General features: G+C 54.1%; 1 protein-coding gene across 4 annotated transcripts in view; it reads right to left on the bottom strand.

Moving 5' to 3' along the window:
• RELCH (RAB11 binding and LisH domain, coiled-coil and HEAT repeat containing) overlaps window positions 1–19,591 on the bottom strand; it is a 175,672-nt gene extending 156,081 nt beyond the window's left edge. For all 4 annotated transcript variants that reach the window (XM_073678653.1, XM_073678655.1, XM_073678657.1 and 1 more), the window contains exon 1: window positions 19,028–19,591. In XM_073678653.1, coding sequence (XP_073534754.1) covers window positions 19,028–19,535 — 508 coding nt within the window. In that variant the 5' untranslated portion in view covers window positions 19,536–19,591. The remainder of the gene's footprint in view (window positions 1–19,027) is intronic.
• Between the last annotated feature and the right edge of the window lie 884 nt (window positions 19,592–20,475).

The following is a 20,475-nucleotide window of genomic DNA, read 5'->3' as shown; positions in this document are numbered from 1 at the left end:
GTGTGGTTTTTACAGATAGCATTAACAGCCCTTCTAAACGCCCTTTTAGTGCTTTTTCTGCCTCTAGGATTTCCCACTGAAGGGTCCTGGTATGTATTTGAGCCCATTGAACGGCCGGAAAGCAAGCTGTCAGGGAACCTAGCAGGGACATGGCCTTCCGAAGGGACACAGACGGGTGGGATTTTGCCCGTGATATCAGGTTTAAGATTTTTTGAATTTTCCCTGAGGGGAGACGACACTGAGTTTTTGAATCCAGTATGAAGCCTAGGTACTCCTGTATCTGGCATGGCTCTGTCTTGGACTTTTCCAGATTAAAAAGCCACCCTAAGCGAGTCAAGGAATCCATGACCTTTTCCAGATGGGATTTGCAGTCTAGGAAGGAGCTGTCTATTATCATGAAGTCGTCTAGGTATGGGACGACCAGGGTGTTCTGCTCCCTTAGATGAGCCATCACCTCTGCAACCACTTGGTGAAGACCCTTGGGGCTACGGCGATGTCGAATGGGAGGGCTGTATATCGGTAGTGCTTGACCACTCCACCCATAGGAACAGCTACCCTGAGGAACTTCTGGTAGTCCTTGTGTATTGGGACGTGATAATAAGCATCTTTTAATTCCAGGACGGCCATGAAACAACCAGGAAACAGCATTTTTATTGAAGATTTTATTGTTTCCATTGTGAAGATCTTTCGGGGGTTATAATAAAGTTTCTCTGAAGGACTTTGAAGAACTGGAGTTTCAGGCCCGATTGTATTAGGGTCAGAATCCATGAGCTGTTGGATATTAGCTCCCAGGCAGGGAGAAAACTTGATAGCCTTACCCCCACCCAGGGCAAATCTTCATTGGGGGGGCCTTTCTGTTATCACTGGAGGGCTTGTTAAATAGGAATCCCTTGGTCTTCCTTCTCCTGTCTTCCCACCTATCCTGCTCTTTAGGGGGCTTCCTACGCATAAATCTTCTACTCCGAAAAGGATTCCAGTAAGCAGTATTAGACGGGACAGGAAACAGTTTCTTATTATCCCCTGCTTTTTCCAGGATGTCATCAAGGGCAGGCCCAAATAGAAACTCGCCCTCACAGGGGATGGAGCACAATCTGGATTTAGTTTGTAGGTCCCCGGGCCAACATTTGAGCCAGAGGGCTTGTCTAGCCGCGTTAGCAAGCCCTGCCGCTCTAGCACTTAACCTGACTGAGTCCGCCGAGGCGTCTGCCAGAAGGGCCGCTGCCCCTTTCATTATCGGGATGGCTTCAAGGATTGTGTCTCTGGATATCTTCTGCCTCAGCTGTGATTCTAGTTGGTCCAACCAGACCATTAGAGATCTGGCCGTACACGTGGCAGCTATCGCAGGTTTTAACCCCCCCCCAGCGGCTTCCCAGGAACCCTTTAAGAAGGTGTCTGCCTTTTTATCCATGGGGTCTTTTAAGACACCCATACCCTCAAATGGAAGGGAGTATTTTTTTGAGGCTTTGGCTATGGCGACATCCAGTTTCGGTGCTTTCTCCCAAAAGGAACATATGGGGTCCTCAAACGGGTACTTTCGTTTAGGGGAAAGGAAGCCCTTCCTCTCCGGTCTTTTCCACTCTTTCATAATCAGCGAATGAACATGTTCGTTGAGTGGAAAAGATCTCCTCTTTTTCTGTTCTAGCCCGCTGAACATCATGTCTTGTATGGATTTTTTGGGCCGGGGATCTGTTAGACCCATGGTAGACCTGACTGCCTTGATGAGGCTGTTTCCTCAATGGGAAAACAGCTCCGACCTCCTCTATCTGTAGATGAAGAAGAGGAGGAGGAAGAGGTGGAAGTGTCCGAATCTCCGCCATCCTCAGAACTACTAGACGTGGACTCGGGGGATATGTTTTTAGTTTTCTTTAATCTTTTGCCCTGAAAAGATTTAATAGTGTTTGCAACTTGCGACTTAATAAGGTCTCTAAATTCAGAGGCAAATCTCGGGGTTCCCTCGCATATAGTCTGCTCAATGCAGGAGCTGCAGAGTCTCTTTTCCCAAGTAGTGGGCAAGGCTTCAGTGCATAATGCACAAGTCCTATTTTTTGTTTTCCCTTTACTCTTTTTTCCCTACGGGAGACAAAAGAGAGAGAGCAAGGGCCCCTAGTTACAAAGTGGACTTTCACGAAGCTTACTTACCAACCAGACGGGAGAGCAGGTACCGGTTCAGGAGGTGGAGCCATCTTTGTAGCCGGAGTCCACCTGGAAGATGCCGAGGTGGAGTCCTTGCTGCGCTGCGACGATTTGCCAGAGCGCCCGCTTCCACTCTGGTCCTGGCGCCCTGTCTCTTCCGGTCCCTTTTTCCATTGGGTTGGCGGTGGCGACTGAGGATGTAGCTGCTGCTCCTCAGGTAGGTCCTGGTCACATACATTATACATATAGAAAGCGCAGCAGCACTCCATTATGGCCAAGATACATAAAGACAATAAAACCATTTAATTTAAACTGTGTTATTACTCAATAAGCTTTACTTACAAAAAATGGAGGTTCTTAGCGCATAAATTGGCCAATTCATGTGTGCCCATCAACCGCTGCAAGGTGACCTCCCATCTGATGGGTACTACTCTGCCTACATGCCTCTCTTGGGCTACAAGCCTATAACTCTGGACAGAACATGTATATTCTATTCTACCAGCCCATTTAAATTGTAGGTGTTTTAGCCCAGAAGTGACATGTTCTGTCCAGAGTTATAGGCTTGTAGCCCAAGAGAGGCATGTAGGCAGAGTAGTACCCATCAGATGGGAGGTCACCTTGCAGCGGTTGATGGGCACACATGAATTGGCCAATTTATGCGCTAAGAACCTCCATTTTTTGTAAGTAAAGCTTATTGAGTAATAACACAGTTTAAATTAAATGGTTTTATTGTCTTTATGTATCTTGGCCATAATGGAGTGCTGCTGCGCTTTCTTATATTATATATATATATATATATTATATATATATATATATATATATATATATATATATATTTTTTTTTTTTTTTTCACACAGCGTGCCAGAGCCCAGAAGAGCAAATACTGGTGTCCTCCGCTGTGTTTTAAGGCACTGGGAGTCCCTCCCATAGTGCCTGTAGTGACCCCCCCCCCCCCTTCCTCCCCCGCACCTGTGGGGGGGGGGGGGACGCCTGCGCAGACTGGTTACCCAGTCATGCATTGCGGCGCCGCGTCATCCGGGGGCGCCCCCGCGTGTGCGTGCGGGGGAGGACGCTCACGCCTGCGCAGACTGGCTACCCAGTCATGTACTGCGGCGCCGCGTCATCTGGGGGCGCGCTCTCACCTCCGCAACCAGGGGGGTGTAGCACAGTCCTGGCGGCCTCCTCTTCGTCCAGACCCCCCTCCGCACACCCTAAAGGCCCACTGACCTCAGCAGTGGCGCTTCAGGACACCGTACCAGCAGAGGCAGGGGGACCCCCGCTGCCTGGATCGGACTGGCCGGGCCTGGCATCCCACGATGTCCATCTTCTGGCACCCCGCAGGTATGCCTCCTCCGGACTGTAGGGTCCCATCAAGGACAGGAAACCAACTGATGCGGGAAAGAGGCACCGCCCTTTTATCTGTAGGTTTCCTGTCCTTGAAGAGCGGATCCCCTCTCTTCGTGGTGCCATCATGGGGGAAGGAGAAAAATACTGACCAAATACTGATAGTGGGGCAGTGGCCTAAAACTCAGGATTAGGGCTCACTCACACTGCCATCGATTCCCTCTTGTGAGAGAATCGGCTCGATTATGCTAATGACATTCGGCTCAATCTATCAGACTTTGAGAAGAATGTCATCTGAGTGTGATCAAATTCTCTCGCATGAGAATCATATCACAGGTGCGGAGAAGATGGAGAACTTAAAGGGGCATTTCCATCTCCAAGTACAAGATAAATAACGGAATACAGTTCCAAAGTTACACCTGTTTTTTTCATAGATTACGGTACATCTGCAGATAAACCATAAAAAGGGAATAAGCCTCCTTGCTCCGCAATCCTGGACTGGGCCATCTGAGACAGACTGTTTGCTAGGGGGTGCTTGACAACTTCACTAAAAAAAAGACGGTGTTTTTTTGGCGATGTGTCTCTAGAAAGTAGACTGTGTAATATTAGTCAGCTGATCATGCTTCGAATACAGATAAGAGTTATCGAGTTTAGCCAACAACTTAATCCCCTCAATACCGTATAAACATGCAAGATCAGACGGACCAAGCTTGCACGTTTATTTAAAAAGGTTGAGGGGTAATTTACAAGTGGGCCCATTATCCATACCTAGGCACAGAGGATTAGGCATTGAAACCAGCTGACATTTATCTGATGTGAACAATCAGAACCTGGCAGTGTGCCTCAGAATTCAGCTACTCACCTAAAGGATGGATTGGCAACTAACTGGAAGAGCAGTATGACAGTACCCATGTCATTTCCCCCCAGCTTCACTGTTAGAGCAGATATTTCTCGTGCCAGGATCGCATTGTAAACCTCATACTGGCTGTCTGCTCTCCTGACCTGAGCTTGACAGCTGCATTGAAATTCATCACGCTGTCATGCTCAGGTCAGGAGAAGTGCCCAAGAGTCTGTTCAGTGCGATGCGATGATTGCACAAGTTATATGGCAGTCTGTCTCTGCCCTAAACCTCGTACTGGCTGTCTGCTCGCCTGACCCGAGTGTGACAGCTGCACAGAAATACATCACGCTGTCATGCTCAGGTCAGGAGAGGTGCCGGGCCAGGCAGTTCAGTGCGACGCGATCATCACACAAGCTATACGGCAGTCTGTCTCTGCCCTTAATAAGATCTTTCCTAATTTAATTAAGGTGCAGAAATTATTTTATCCAGCAAGAACGGACAGCTGAATATTGGATGTCAAATACAGTCTATATTGTCCAGTGGAGAACACTCCCCTAATGAATCTGATTGATTTGTGGACGGCCAAAGTCTGATTTTATAATATACTATTATGCAACAGGGAATTCATTCATATATTCTGAAAAACATCTTCTGATAAATCAGAGGCATCACATGAGAAGAGTATGTCTGGCATCTCAGACCACCAATGTCCAAACTGAGAAGGATCTACTGAGCGAGTTAACACTTTCAGTATTTTTACCAAACATATAACATTCTAAAAAAAGACTCTGGAAACCAGTGGAAGCGTAAAGTCGAGGGCTCAGTGTGATCTTCTCAAGTGTATCTACCACATAACAAAAGATCACATCAGATGTCAACCCATAGGCCTGAGCTCTCAAATCTAGCACTAGGCCCTGCAAAATGTCTAGTCCTGACCAGGTCTGTGTCATATTATACCGCACAAGGGATAGAAGTCTTCTTCCAGGAGGCATTTGAGAGGCCTCGGTCTCAGTGACAGTAATTTTGACACATACCATACCCTATAACACAGAGAAACTGACATACTCCTGGGGTTTGTCTTAGGCCTCATTCACACATCCATAAATCACATACATCTTCTATCCATTTGGAAGTTAGAGTCAGTTTAAAGGCGAGCAACTAAATTATTACATGTGATGGAAAGTCACTAATTCAATGAGAGGTTAGAAAAAGACATCTCAGAGGAAATCTCACCTACAGTTGAAGCCAGAAGTTTCCATACACTATATAAAAAGACACATATGGATGTTTTTCTCAATATCTCACATGAAATCAGAATAAACCTTTCCTGGTTTAGGTCAATTAGGATTACCATCATTTTTAATATTTGCCAAATGCCAGAATGATGAGGGAGGGAGAATGTTTAAATGGAGCTGTCCAGTACTATTTAAAATATGCCAAAGCTTTATGATGAAAAGAAGCTTCTTTCTAATTACCTCCCTCTGCCTTTTCTGCCTGTGAGAGGCGCTATCACTGGCACACTCATAGGAATCACGCAACCCCCGCTGACATCCTGTCTAATGTCCCATCTATTGAGGCGTGACTCAGCGCTGGGGTCCCCACGGTGGCTGTGGGTGGGGTTACCCCACGTCACACCCAGCATCCACCGCGCGCTTTCCCAATGAATGGGGAGAGGGAGAGCGCGCAGTGGATTCTGGGTATGACGCGGTGGGGTAACCCCGCCCACAACCGGGCAGCCACAGTGGAATGCGGAAGAGGGACCCCCGGCTGCAGCCTGGACTTGTTGTGACGTTAGTGGATGTCAGAGCCGGCTGCAGCCAGAGGTCACGTGATGCCTGTGAGCGGCCAGTGATAGCGCCGCTCACAGGCAGAGGGAGGTAATTACAAAGAAGCTGCTTTTCATCATAAAAACACTTTGGTATATTTTAAATAGAAGTGGAAACCCCTTTAAGGCATTTTTATGACAGGACACACACACACACACAGTGCGAGGACTGTGACAGGACACACACAGTGCGAGGACTGTGACAGGACACACACAGTGCGAGGACTGTGACAGGACACACACAGTGCGAGGACTGTGACAGGACACACACAGTGCGAGGACTGTGACAGGACACACACAGTGCGAGGACAGTGACAGGACACACACAGTGCGAGGACAGTGACAGGACACACACAGTGCGAGGACAGTGACAGGACACACACAGTGCGAGGACAGTGACAGGACACACACAGTGCGAGGACAGTGACAGGACACACACAGTGCGAGGACAGTGACAGGACACACACAGTGCGAGGACAGTGACAGGACACACACAGTGCGAGGACAGTGACAGGACACACACAGTGCGAGGACAGTGACAGGACACACACAGTGCGAGGACAGTGACAGGACACACACAGTGCGAGGACAGTGACAGGACACACACAGTGCGAGGACAGTGACAGGACACACACAGTGCGAGGACAGTGACAGGACACACACAGTGCGAGGACAGTGACAGGACACACACAGTGCGAGGACAGTGACAGGACACACACAGTGCGAGGACAGTGACAGGACACACACAGTGCGAGGACAGTGACAGGACACACACAGTGCGAGGACAGTGACAGGACACACACAGTGCGAGGACAGTGACAGGACACACACAGTGCGAGGACAGTGACAGGACACACACAGTGCGAGGACAGTGACAGGACACACACAGTGCGAGGACTGTGACAGGACACACACAGTGCGAGGACTGTGACAGGACACACACAGTGCGAGGACTGTGACAGGACACACACAGTGCGAGGACTGTGACAGGACACACACAGTGCGAGGACTGTGACAGGACACACACAGTGCGAGGACTGTGACAGGACACACACAGTGCGAGGACTGTGACAGGACACACACAGTGCGAGGACTGTGACAGGACACACACAGTGCGAGGACTGTGACAGGACACACACAGTGCGAGGACTGTGACAGGACACACACAGTGCGAGGACTGTGACAGGACACACACAGTGCGAGGACTGTGACAGGACACACACAGTGCGAGGACTGTGACAGGACACACACAGTGCGAGGACTGTGACAGGACACACACAGTGCGAGGACTGTGACAGGACACACACAGTGCGAGGACTGTGACAGGACACACACAGTGCGAGGACTGTGACAGGACACACACAGTGCGAGGACTGTGACAGGACACACACAGTGCGAGGACTGTGACAGGACACACACAGTGCGAGGACTGTGACAGGACACACACAGTGCGAGGACTGTGACAGGACACACACAGTGCGAGGACTGTGACAGGACACACACAGTGCGAGGACTGTGACAGGACACACACAGTGCGAGGACTGTGACAGGACACACAGTGCGAGGACTGTGACAGGACACACAGTGCGAGGACTGTGACAGGACACACACACACACACACACACACACACAGTGCGAGGACTGTGACAGGACACACACACACACAGTGCGAGGACTGTGACAGGACACACACACAGTGCGAGGACTGTGACAGGACACACACACAGTGCGAGGACTGTGACAGGACACACACACAGTGCGAGGACTGTGACAGGACACACACACACAGTGCGAGGACTGTGACAGGACACACACACACAGTGCGAGGACTGTGACAGGACACACACACACAGTGCGAGGACTGTGACAGGACACACACAGTGCGAGGACTGTGACAGGACACACACAGTGCGAGGACTGTGACAGGACACACACAGTGCGAGGACTGTGACAGGACACACACAGTGCGAGGACTGTGACAGGACACACACAGTGCGAGGACTGTGACAGGACACACACAGTGCGAGGACTGTGACAGGACACACACAGTGCGAGGACTGTGACAGGACACACACAGTGCGAGGACTGTGACAGGACACACACAGTGCGAGGACTGTGACAGGACACACACAGTGCGAGGACTGTGACAGGACACACACAGTGCGAGGACTGTGACAGGACACACACAGTGCGAGGACTGTGACAGGACACACACAGTGCGAGGACAGTGACAGGACACACACAGTGCGAGGACAGTGACAGGACACACACAGTGCGAGGACAGTGACAGGACACACACAGTGCGAGGACAGTGACAGGACACACACAGTGCGAGGACAGTGACAGGACACACACAGTGCGAGGACAGTGACAGGACACACACAGTGCGAGGACAGTGACAGGACACACACAGTGCGAGGACAGTGACAGGACACACACAGTGCGAGGACAGTGACAGGACACACACAGTGCGAGGACAGTGACAGGACACACACAGTGCGAGGACAGTGACAGGACACACACAGTGCGAGGACAGTGACAGGACACACACAGTGCGAGGACAGTGACAGGACACACACAGTGCGAGGACAGTGACAGGACACACACAGTGCGAGGACTGTGACAGGACACACACAGTGCGAGGACAGTGACAGGACACACACAGTGCGAGGACAGTGACAGGACACACACAGTGCGAGGACAGTGACAGGACACACACAGTGCGAGGACTGTGACAGGACACACACAGTGCGAGGACTGTGACAGGACACACACAGTGCGAGGACTGTGACAGGACACACACAGTGCGAGGACTGTGACAGGACACACGACAGTGCGAGGACTGTGACAGGACACACACAGTGCGAGGACTGTGACAGGACACACACAGTGCGAGGACTGTGACAGGACACACACAGTGCGAGGACTGTGACAGGACACACACAGTGCGAGGACTGTGACAGGACACACACAGTGCGAGGACTGTGACAGGACACACACACACACACAGTGCGAGGACTGTGACAGGACACACACACACAAGTGCGAGGACTGTGACAGGACACACACACAGTGCGAGGACTGTGACAGGACACACACACAGTGCGAGGACTGTGACAGGACACACGCACAGTGCGAGGACTGTGACAGGACACACGCACAGTGCGAGGACTGTGACAGGACACACGCACAGTGCGAGGACTGTGACAGGACACACGCACAGTGCGAGGACTGTGACAGGACACACGCACAGTGCGAGGACTGTGACAGGACACACGCACAGTGCGAGGACTGTGACAGGACACACGCACAGTGCGAGGACTGTGACAGGACACACGCACAGTGCGAGGACTGTGACAGGACACACGCACAGTGCGAGGACTGTGACAGGACACACGCACAGTGCGAGGACTGTGACAGGACACACGCACAGTGCGAGGACTGTGACAGGACACACGCACAGTGCGAGGACTGTGACAGGACACACGCACAGTGCGAGGACTGTGACAGGACACACGCACAGTGCGAGGACTGTGACAGGACACACGCACAGTGCGAGGACTGTGACAGGACACACGCACAGTGCGAGGACTGTGACAGGACACACGCACAGTGCGAGGACTGTGACAGGACACACGCACAGTGCGAGGACTGTGACAGGACACACGCACAGTGCGAGGACTGTGACAGGACACACGCACAGTGCGAGGACTGTGACAGGACACACGCACAGTGCGAGGACTGTGACAGGACACACGCACAGTGCGAGGACTGTGACAGGACACACGCACAGTGCGAGGACTGTGACAGGACACACGCACAGTGCGAGGACTGTGACAGGACACACGCACAGTGCGAGGACTGTGACAGGACACACGCACAGTGCGAGGACTGTGACAGGACACACGCACAGTGCGAGGACTGTGACAGGACACACGCACAGTGCGAGGACTGTGACAGGACACACGCACAGTGCGAGGACTGTGACAGGACACACGCACAGTGCGAGGACTGTGACAGGACACACGCACAGTGCGAGGACTGTGACAGGACACACGCACAGTGCGAGGACTGTGACAGGACACACGCACAGTGCGAGGACTGTGACAGGACACACGCACAGTGCGAGGACTGTGACAGGACACACGCACAGTGCGAGGACTGTGACAGGACACACGCACAGTGCGAGGACTGTGACAGGACACACGCACAGTGCGAGGACTGTGACAGGACACACGCACAGTGCGAGGACTGTGACAGGACACACGCACAGTGCGAGGACTGTGACAGGACACACGCACAGTGCGAGGACTGTGACAGGACACACGCACAGTGCGAGGACTGTGACAGGACACACGCACAGTGCGAGGACTGTGACAGGACACACGCACAGTGCGAGGACTGTGACAGGACACACGCACAGTGCGAGGACTGTGACAGGACACACGCACAGTGCGAGGACTGTGACAGGACACACGCACAGTGCGAGGACTGTGACAGGACACACGCACAGTGCGAGGACTGTGACAGGACACACGCACAGTGCGAGGACTGTGACAGGACACGCACAGTGCGAGGACTGTGACAGGACACGCACAGTGCGAGGACTGTGACAGGACACGCACAGTGCGAGGACTGTGACAGGACACGCACAGTGCGAGGACTGTGACAGGACACGCACAGTGCGAGGACTGTGACAGGACACGCACAGTGCGAGGACTGTGACAGGACACCACACGCACACGCAGGTGCGAGGACTGTGACAGGACACGCACAGTGCGAGGACTGTGACAGGAACACACACACGCACAGTGCGAGGACTGTGACAGGACACACACACGCACAGTGCGAGGACTGTGACAGGACACACACACGCACAGTGCGAGGACTGTGACAGGACACACACACGCACAGTGCGAGGACTGTGACAGGACACACACACGCACAGTGCGAGGACTGTGACAGGACACACACACGCACAGTGCGAGGACTGTGACAGGACACACACGCACAGTGCGAGGACTGTGACAGGACACACACACGCACAGTGCGAGGACTGTGACAGGACACACACACGCACAGTGCGAGGACTGTGACAGGACACACACACGCACAGTGCGAGGACTGTGACAGGACACACACACGCACAGTGCGAGGACTGTGACAGGACACACACACGCACAGTGCGAGGACTGTGACAGGACACACACACGCACAGTGCGAGGACTGTGACAGGACACACACACGCACAGTGCGAGGACTGTGACAGGACACACACACGCACAGTGCGAGGACTGTGACAGGACACACACACGCACAGTGCGAGGACTGTGACAGGACACACACACGCACAGTGCGAGGACTGTGACAGGACACACACACGCACAGTGCGAGGACTGTGACAGGACACACACACGCACAGTGCGAGGACTGTGACAGGACACACACACGCACAGTGCGAGGACTGTGACAGGACACACACACGCACAGTGCGAGGACTGTGACAGGACACACACACGCACAGTGCGAGGACTGTGACAGGACACACACACGCACAGTGCGAGGACTGTGACAGGACACACACACGCACAGTGCGAGGACTGTGACAGGACACACACACGCACAGTGCGAGGACTGTGACAGGACACACACACGCACAGTGCGAGGACTGTGACAGGACACACACACGCACAGTGCGAGGACTGTGACAGGACACACACACGCACAGTGCGAGGACTGTGACAGGACACACACACGCACAGTGCGAGGACTGTGACAGGACACACACACGCACAGTGCGAGGACTGTGACAGGACACACACACGCACAGTGCGAGGACTGTGACAGGACACACACACGCACAGTGCGAGGACTGTGACAGGACACACACACGCACAGTGCGAGGACTGTGACAGGACACACACACGCACAGTGCGAGGACTGTGACAGGACACACACACGCACAGTGCGAGGACTGTGACAGGACACACACACGCACAGTGCGAGGACTGTGACAGGACACACACACGCACAGTGCGAGGACTGTGACAGGACACACACACGCACAGTGCGAGGACTGTGACAGGACACACGCACAGTGCGAGGACTGTGACAGGACACACGCACAGTGCGAGGACTGTGACAGGACACACGCACAGTGCGAGGACTGTGACAGGACACACGCACAGTGCGAGGACTGTGACAGGACACACACACACACAGTGCGAGGACTGTGACAGGGACACACACACACACAGTGCGAGGACTGTGACAGGACACACACACACACAGTGCGAGGACTGTGACAGGACACACACACACAGTGCGAGGACTGTGACAGGACACACACACACAGTGCGAGGACTGTGACAGGACACACACACAGTGCGAGGACTGTGACAGGACACACACACAGTGCGAGGACTGTGACAGGACACACACACAGTGCGAGGACTATCTCTCAGTGCGAGGACGTCAGACACGCACAGTGCGAGGACGTGACACACACCACAGTGCGAGGACTGTGACAGGACACACACAACAGTGCGACAGCACTGGGGACAGGACACACACACACAGTGCGAGGACTGTGACAGGACACACACACACAGTGCGAGGACTGTGAAGGACACACCACACAACAGTGCGAGGACTGTGACAGGACACACACACACAGTGCGAGGACTGTGACAGGACACACACACACAGTGCGAGGACTGTGACAGGACACACACACAGTGCGAGGACTGTGACAGGACACACACACAGTGCGAGGACTGTGACAGGACACACACACAGTGCGAGGACTCACACACAGTGCGAGGACTGTGACAGGACACACACACAGTGCGAGGACTGTGACAGGACACACACACACACAGTGCGAGGACTGTGACAGGACACACACACACACAGTGCGAGGACTGTGACAGGACACACACACACAGTGCGAGGACTGTGACAGGACACACACACACAGTGCGAGGACTGTGACAGGACACACACACGCACAGTGCGAGGACTGTGACAGGACACACACACAGTGCGAGGACTGTGACAGGACACACACAACACAGTGCGAGGACTGTGACAGGACACACACACACAGTGCGAGGACTGTGACAGGACACACACACACAGTGCGAGGACTGTGACAGGACACACACACCAGTGCGAGGACTGTGACAGGACACACACACACAGTGCGAGGACTGTGACAGGACACACACACGCACAGTGCGAGGACTGTGACAGGACACACACACGCACAGTGCGAGGACTGTGACAGGACACACACACGCACAGTGCGAGGACTGTGACAGGACACACACACGCACAGTGCGAGGACTGTGACAGGACACACACACGCACAGTGCGAGGACTGTGACAGGACACACACACGCACAGTGCGAGGACTGTGACAGGACACACACACGCACAGTGCGAGGACTGTGACAGGACACACACACGCACAGTGCGAGGACTGTGACAGGACACACACACCACAGTGCGAGGACTGTGACAGGACACACACGCACAGTGCGAGGACTGTGACAGGACACACACACGCACAGTGCGAGGACTGTGACAGGACACACACACAGTGCGAGGACTGTGACAGGACACACACACACAGTGCGAGGACTGTGACAGGACACACACACACACAGTGCGAGGACTGTGACAGGACACACACACAGTGCGAGGACTGTGACAGGACACACACACAGTGCGAGGACTGTGACAGGACACACACACAGTGCGAGGACTGTGACAGGACACACACACAGTGCGAGGACTGTGACAGGACACACACACAACAGTGCGAGGACTGTGACAGGACACACACACCAGTGCGAGGACTGTGACAGGACACACACACACAGTGCGAGGACTGTGACAGGACACACACACAGTGCGAGGACTGTGACAGGACACACACACACAGTGCGAGGACTGTGACAGGACACACACACAGTGCGAGGACTGTGACAGGACACACACACAGTGCGAGGACTGTGACAGGACACACACACAGTGCGAGGACTGTGACAGGACACACACACAGTGCGAGGACTGTGACAGGACACACACACAGTGCGAGGACTGTGACAGGACACACACACAGTGCGAGGACTGTGACAGGACACACGCACAGTGCGAGGACTGTGACAGGACACACGCACAGTGCGAGGACTGTGACAGGACACACACACAGTGCGAGGACTGTGACAGGACACACACACACAGTGCGAGGACTGTGACAGGACACACACACACAGTGCGAGGACTGTGACAGGACACACACACAGTGCGAGGACTGTGACAGGACACACACACGCAGTGCGAGGACTGTGACAGGACACACACGCACAGTGCGAGGACTGTGACAGGACACACACACAGTGCGAGGACTGTGACAGGACACACACACAGTGCGAGGACTGTGACAGGACACACACACAGTGCGAGGACTGTGACAGGACACACACACAGTGCGAGGACTGTGACAGGACACACACACAGTGCGAGGACTGTGACAGGACACACACACAGTGCGAGGACTGTGACAGGACACACACACAGTGCGAGGACTGTGACAGGACACACACACAGTGCGAGGACTGTGACAGGACACACACACAGTGCGAGGACTGTGACAGGACACACACACAGTGCGAGGACTGTGACAGGACACACACACAGTGCGAGGACTGTGACAGGACACACACACAGTGCGAGGACTGTGACAGGACACACACACAGTGCGAGGACTGTGACAGGACACACACACAGTGCGAGGACTGTGACAGGACACACACACAGTGCGAGGACTGTGACAGGACACACACACAGTGCGAGGACTGTGACAGGACACACACACAGTGCGAGGACTGTGACAGGACACACACACAGTGCGAGGACTGTGACAGGACACACACACAGTGCGAGGACTGTGACAGGACACACACACAGTGCGAGGACTGTGACAGGACACACACACAGTGCGAGGACTGTGACAGGACACACACACACGTGCGAGGACTGTGACAGGACACACACACAGTGCGAGGACTGTGACAGGACACACACACACACCGTGCGAGGACTGTGACAGGACACACACACAGTGCGAGGACTGTGACAGGACACACACACACGTGCGAGGACTGTGACAGGACACACACACAGTGCGAGGACTGTGACAGGACACACACACAGTGCGAGGACTGTGACAGGACACACACACCAGTGCGAGGACTGTGACAGGACACACACACACAGTGCGAGGACTGTGACAGGACACACACCACACACACAGTGCGAGGACTGTGACAGGACACACACACACAGTGCGAGGACTGTGACAGGACACACACACACAGTGCGAGGACTGTGACAGGACACACACACACAGTGCGAGGACTGTGACAGGACACACACACACAGTGCGAGGACTGTGACAGGACACACACACACAGTGCGAGGACTGTGACAGGACACACACACACAGTGCGAGGACTGTGACAGGACACACACACACAGTGCGAGGACTGTGACAGGACACACACACACAGTGCGAGGACTGTGACAGGACACACACACACAGTGCGAGGACTGTGACAGGACACACACACACAGTGCGAGGACTGTGACAGGACACACACACACAGTGCGAGGACTGTGACAGGACACACACACACAGTGCGAGGACTGTGACAGGACACACACACAGTGCGAGGACTGTGACAGGACACACACACACACACACACACAGTGCGAGGACTGTGACAGGACACACACACACAGTGCGAGGACTGTGACAGGACACACACACACAGTGCGAGGACTGACAGGACACACACACACAGTGCGAGGACTGTGACAGGACACACACACACAGTGCGAGGACTGACAGGACACACACACACACACAGTGCGAGGACTGACAGGACACACACACACACACAGTGCGAGGACTGACAGGACACACACACACACACAGTGCGAGGACTGTGACAGGACACACACACACACAGTGCGAGGACTGTACAGGACACACACACACACACACACACACACACAGTGCGAGGACTGTGACAGGACACACACACACAGTGCGAGGACTGACAGGACACACACACACAGTGCGAGGACTGACAGGACACACACACACACAGTGCGAGGACTGTGACAGGACACACACACACACACAGTGCGAGGACTGTGACAGGACACACACACAGTGCGAGGACTGTGACAGGACACACACACACACACACAGTGCGAGGACTGTGACAGGACACACACACACACACACAGTGCGAGGACTGTGACAGGACACACACACACAGTGCGAGGACTGTGACAGGACACACACACACAGTGCGAGGACTGTGACAGGACACACACACACAGTGCGAGGACTGTGACAGGACACACACACACACAGTGCGAGGACTGTGACAGGACACACACACACAGTGCGAGGACTGTGACAGGACACACACACAGTGCGAGGACTGTGACAGGACACACACACAGTGCGAGGACTGTGACAGGACACACACACAGTGCGAGGACTGTGACAGGACACACACACAGTGCGAGGACTGTGACAGGACACACACACAGTGCGAGGACTGTGACAGGACACACACACAGTGCGAGGACTGTGACAGGACACACACACAGTGCGAGGACTGTGACAGGACACACACACACACACACACAGTGCGAGGACTGTGACAGGACACACACACACACACACACAGTGCGAGGACTGTGACAGGACACACACACACACACACAGTGCGAGGACTGTGACAGGACACACACACACAGTGCGAGGACTGTGACAGGACACACACACAGTGCGAGGACTGTGACAGGACACACACACAGTGCGAGGACTGTGACAGGACACACACACACAGTGCGAGGACTGTGACAGGACACACACACACAGTGCGAGGACTGTGACAGGACACACACACACAGTGCGAGGACTGTGACAGGACACACACACACAGTGCGAGGACTGTGACAGGACACACACACACAGTGCGAGGACTGTGACAGGACACACACACACACACACACACAGTGCGAGGACTGTGACAGGACACACACACACACAGTGCGAGGACTGTGACAGGACACACACACACACAGTGCGAGGACTGTGACAGGACACACACACACAGTGCGAGGACTGTGACAGGACACACACACCACAGTGCGAGGACTGTGACAGGACACACACACACACACAGTGCGAGGACTGACAGGACACACACACACACACAGTGCGAGGACTGACAGGACACACACACACACACAGTGCGAGGACTGACAGGACACACACACACACACAGTGCGAGGACTGACAGGACACACACACACACACAGTGCGAGGACTGACAGGACACACACACACACACAGTGCGAGGACTGACAGGACACACACACACACACAGTGCGAGGACTGACAGGACACACACACACACAGTGCGAGGACTGACAGGACACACACACACACACACACAGTGCGAGGACTGACAGGACACACACACACACACAGTGCGAGGACTGACAGGACACACACACACACACAGTGCGAGGACTGTGACAGGACACACACACACACACAGTGCGAGGACTGTGACAGGACACACACACACACACACAGTGCGAGGACTGTGACAGGACACACACACAGTGCGAGGACTGTGACAGGACACACACACACACACACACAGTGCGAGGACTGTGACAGGACACACACACACACACACACACAGTGCGAGGACTGTGACAGGACACACACACACACACAGTGCGAGGACTGTGACAGGACACACACACACACAGTGCGAGGACTGTGACAGGACACACACACACACAGTGCGAGGACTGTGACAGGACACACACACACACAGTGCGAGGACTGTGACAGGACACACACACACACAGTGCGAGGACTGTGACAGGACACACACACACACAGTGCGAGGACTGTGACAGGACACACACACACACAGTGCGAGGACTGTGACAGGACACACACACACACAGTGCGAGGACTGTGACAGGACACACACACACACAGTGCGAGGACTGTGACAGGACACACACACACACACAGTGCGAGGACTGTGACAGGACACACACACACACACAGTGCGAGGACTGTGACAGGACACACACACACACACAGTGCGAGGACTGTGACAGGACACACACACACACACACAGTGCGAGGACTGTGACAGGACACACACACACACAGTGCGAGGACTGTGACAGGACACACACACACACACACACACACACACACACACACAGTGCGAGGACTGTGACAGGACACACACACACACAGTGCGAGGACTGTGACAGGACACACACACACACAGTGCGAGGACTGTGACAGGACACACACACACACAGTGCGAGGACTGTGACAGGACACACACACACACAGTGCAAGGACTGTGACAGGACACACACACGCACAGTGCGAGGACTGTGACAGGACACACACACACACACACACACACACACACAGTGCGAGGACTGTGACAGGACACACACACACACACACACACACACACACACACACACAGTGCGAGGACTGTGACAGGACACACACACGCACAGTGCGAGGACTGTGACAGGACACACACACACACAGTGCAAGGACTGTGACAGGACACACACACACACACAGTGCAAGGACTGTGACAGGACACACACACACACACACACAGTGCGAGGACTGTGACAGGACACACACACACACTATATGGTATAATGAGAATGTATGCAGCAGCCTTCTGACTGATGACAGTGGCACACCACACTCCCCGCCCCGGTCACTCACTCAGCTGTCCGCCGGTGTTGGGATTACTGATGCCGGTTGTGGGCGGGGCCCCCGCAGTCGGTCTCTCGAAATTGCCGGGATTGGAGAAGTAGTCCCGGAGCCGGGGCAGCTCCCTGCCGGTCTCCAGCAGCTCGGTGTGCAGCTCCAGAGCCGTGAGCAGCAGCTGATCCCGCAGCAACTGCGCCGCCACCGCGTCCAGCGGCACTCGCCCGGGCTCCCCGGAGAGGACAGTCAGTCGGGGCCCGGCGGTTTGCAGCAAGGCAGGTTCGCCCTCGTCCAGCAGATACCGGGCAGTGAGGGAAGGAACAGGTCGGGCGTCCAGTGGAGACACATCTTCCTCATCTTCTTCTTCCTCCTCCTCCTCCTCTTCTTCAGCTTCTTCCTCTGAGTCGCTCAGAAAGGGGTTCACGCTGCTGCTGCTGGTACTCGGAGCCACGAGGGCGGCGGAGCTCCCGGGAGTAACGGCTGAGGAGCCGCCCGGGCCTGGACCTGCTGCAGGGGCCGCCATCTTGTAATGAGGCGGAGATGGAGGAGGAGGACTGGGAGCCAACTTCCCTACTCCACACACTGGGAGGAGGCTGCTGCCCACAATGACACCTGGCACTCCTCCTGCTGTGCCCTGACCCGCCCGTCATCAGATCTATGATTGACAGCAGAGAAACCCGCTGGAATCCTGGTCCTAATAATAATAATGGGGCATCAGTGCGATAACTGCTTATAGAGATCCCAAGGTGCTGGAACGATTAGTCGCATCACGTGCAGCCCCCCATCACATGCAGCCCTCTGATGCTGAAGTTGGGTTCTTATTCTGGAAAGTCTTTACTGGTTTAACAACAAAAAATCACAATGATAAAATACAAAGCAGCGAGGTGCCCTGGGATGAGTACAGTTAAAAGCAGATCCAAAAATTATTATACTAGCACAAAAATGGGCAACAAAGGGTTAAATGACTTTGGGCCACTGATCTCACGCTACCATTACATACATAGTGATGCCTTGCATCGTACTGAGGTCACTCCATCCTGGCCCAAGTGAGTTCTGGGCATCACAACTGGCATTAAAATGGGAAAATAGCCAATTTTCATAGATTTGAATAAGTAACTGGTGGTTTTAAGGGTTTAAATTACTTTGGGCCACTGAACTTACATGATCGTTGTACAGAGAGTGATGTCCTGCAACAAATTCAGGTCACACCAGCCTGGCGCTGTTAAGGATCCGGGTGGTGGAACCTCTGTGCTGTGATACAAGGAGGGATCAGAGGGGCGTAACTAATTGCCTACCCGGACCGACCCTGGCCACACGGCGGCTTAGTCGACTCCATGAACAAAGGAGGGACCGGGAAGGTGAACCAGGTGCCACTCTGGGACCGACCTTGTGTGAGAGCAGATGACTCCCACGGGACTGATGGCCGAGGCCGACAGGCACAGCGGATGAGCACGGCTGGTAGA

The sequence above is a fragment of the Phyllobates terribilis genome, unplaced genomic scaffold (assembly GCF_046119375.1).
Source record: "Phyllobates terribilis strain yellow unplaced genomic scaffold, ASM4611937v1 Scaffold_4__5_contigs__length_816908805, whole genome shotgun sequence".
NCBI lineage: Eukaryota > Metazoa > Chordata > Amphibia > Anura > Dendrobatidae > Phyllobates > Phyllobates terribilis.
Note: the sequence above shows the minus strand (reverse complement) of the source record. Positions and strands in the feature narration are given on the sequence as shown.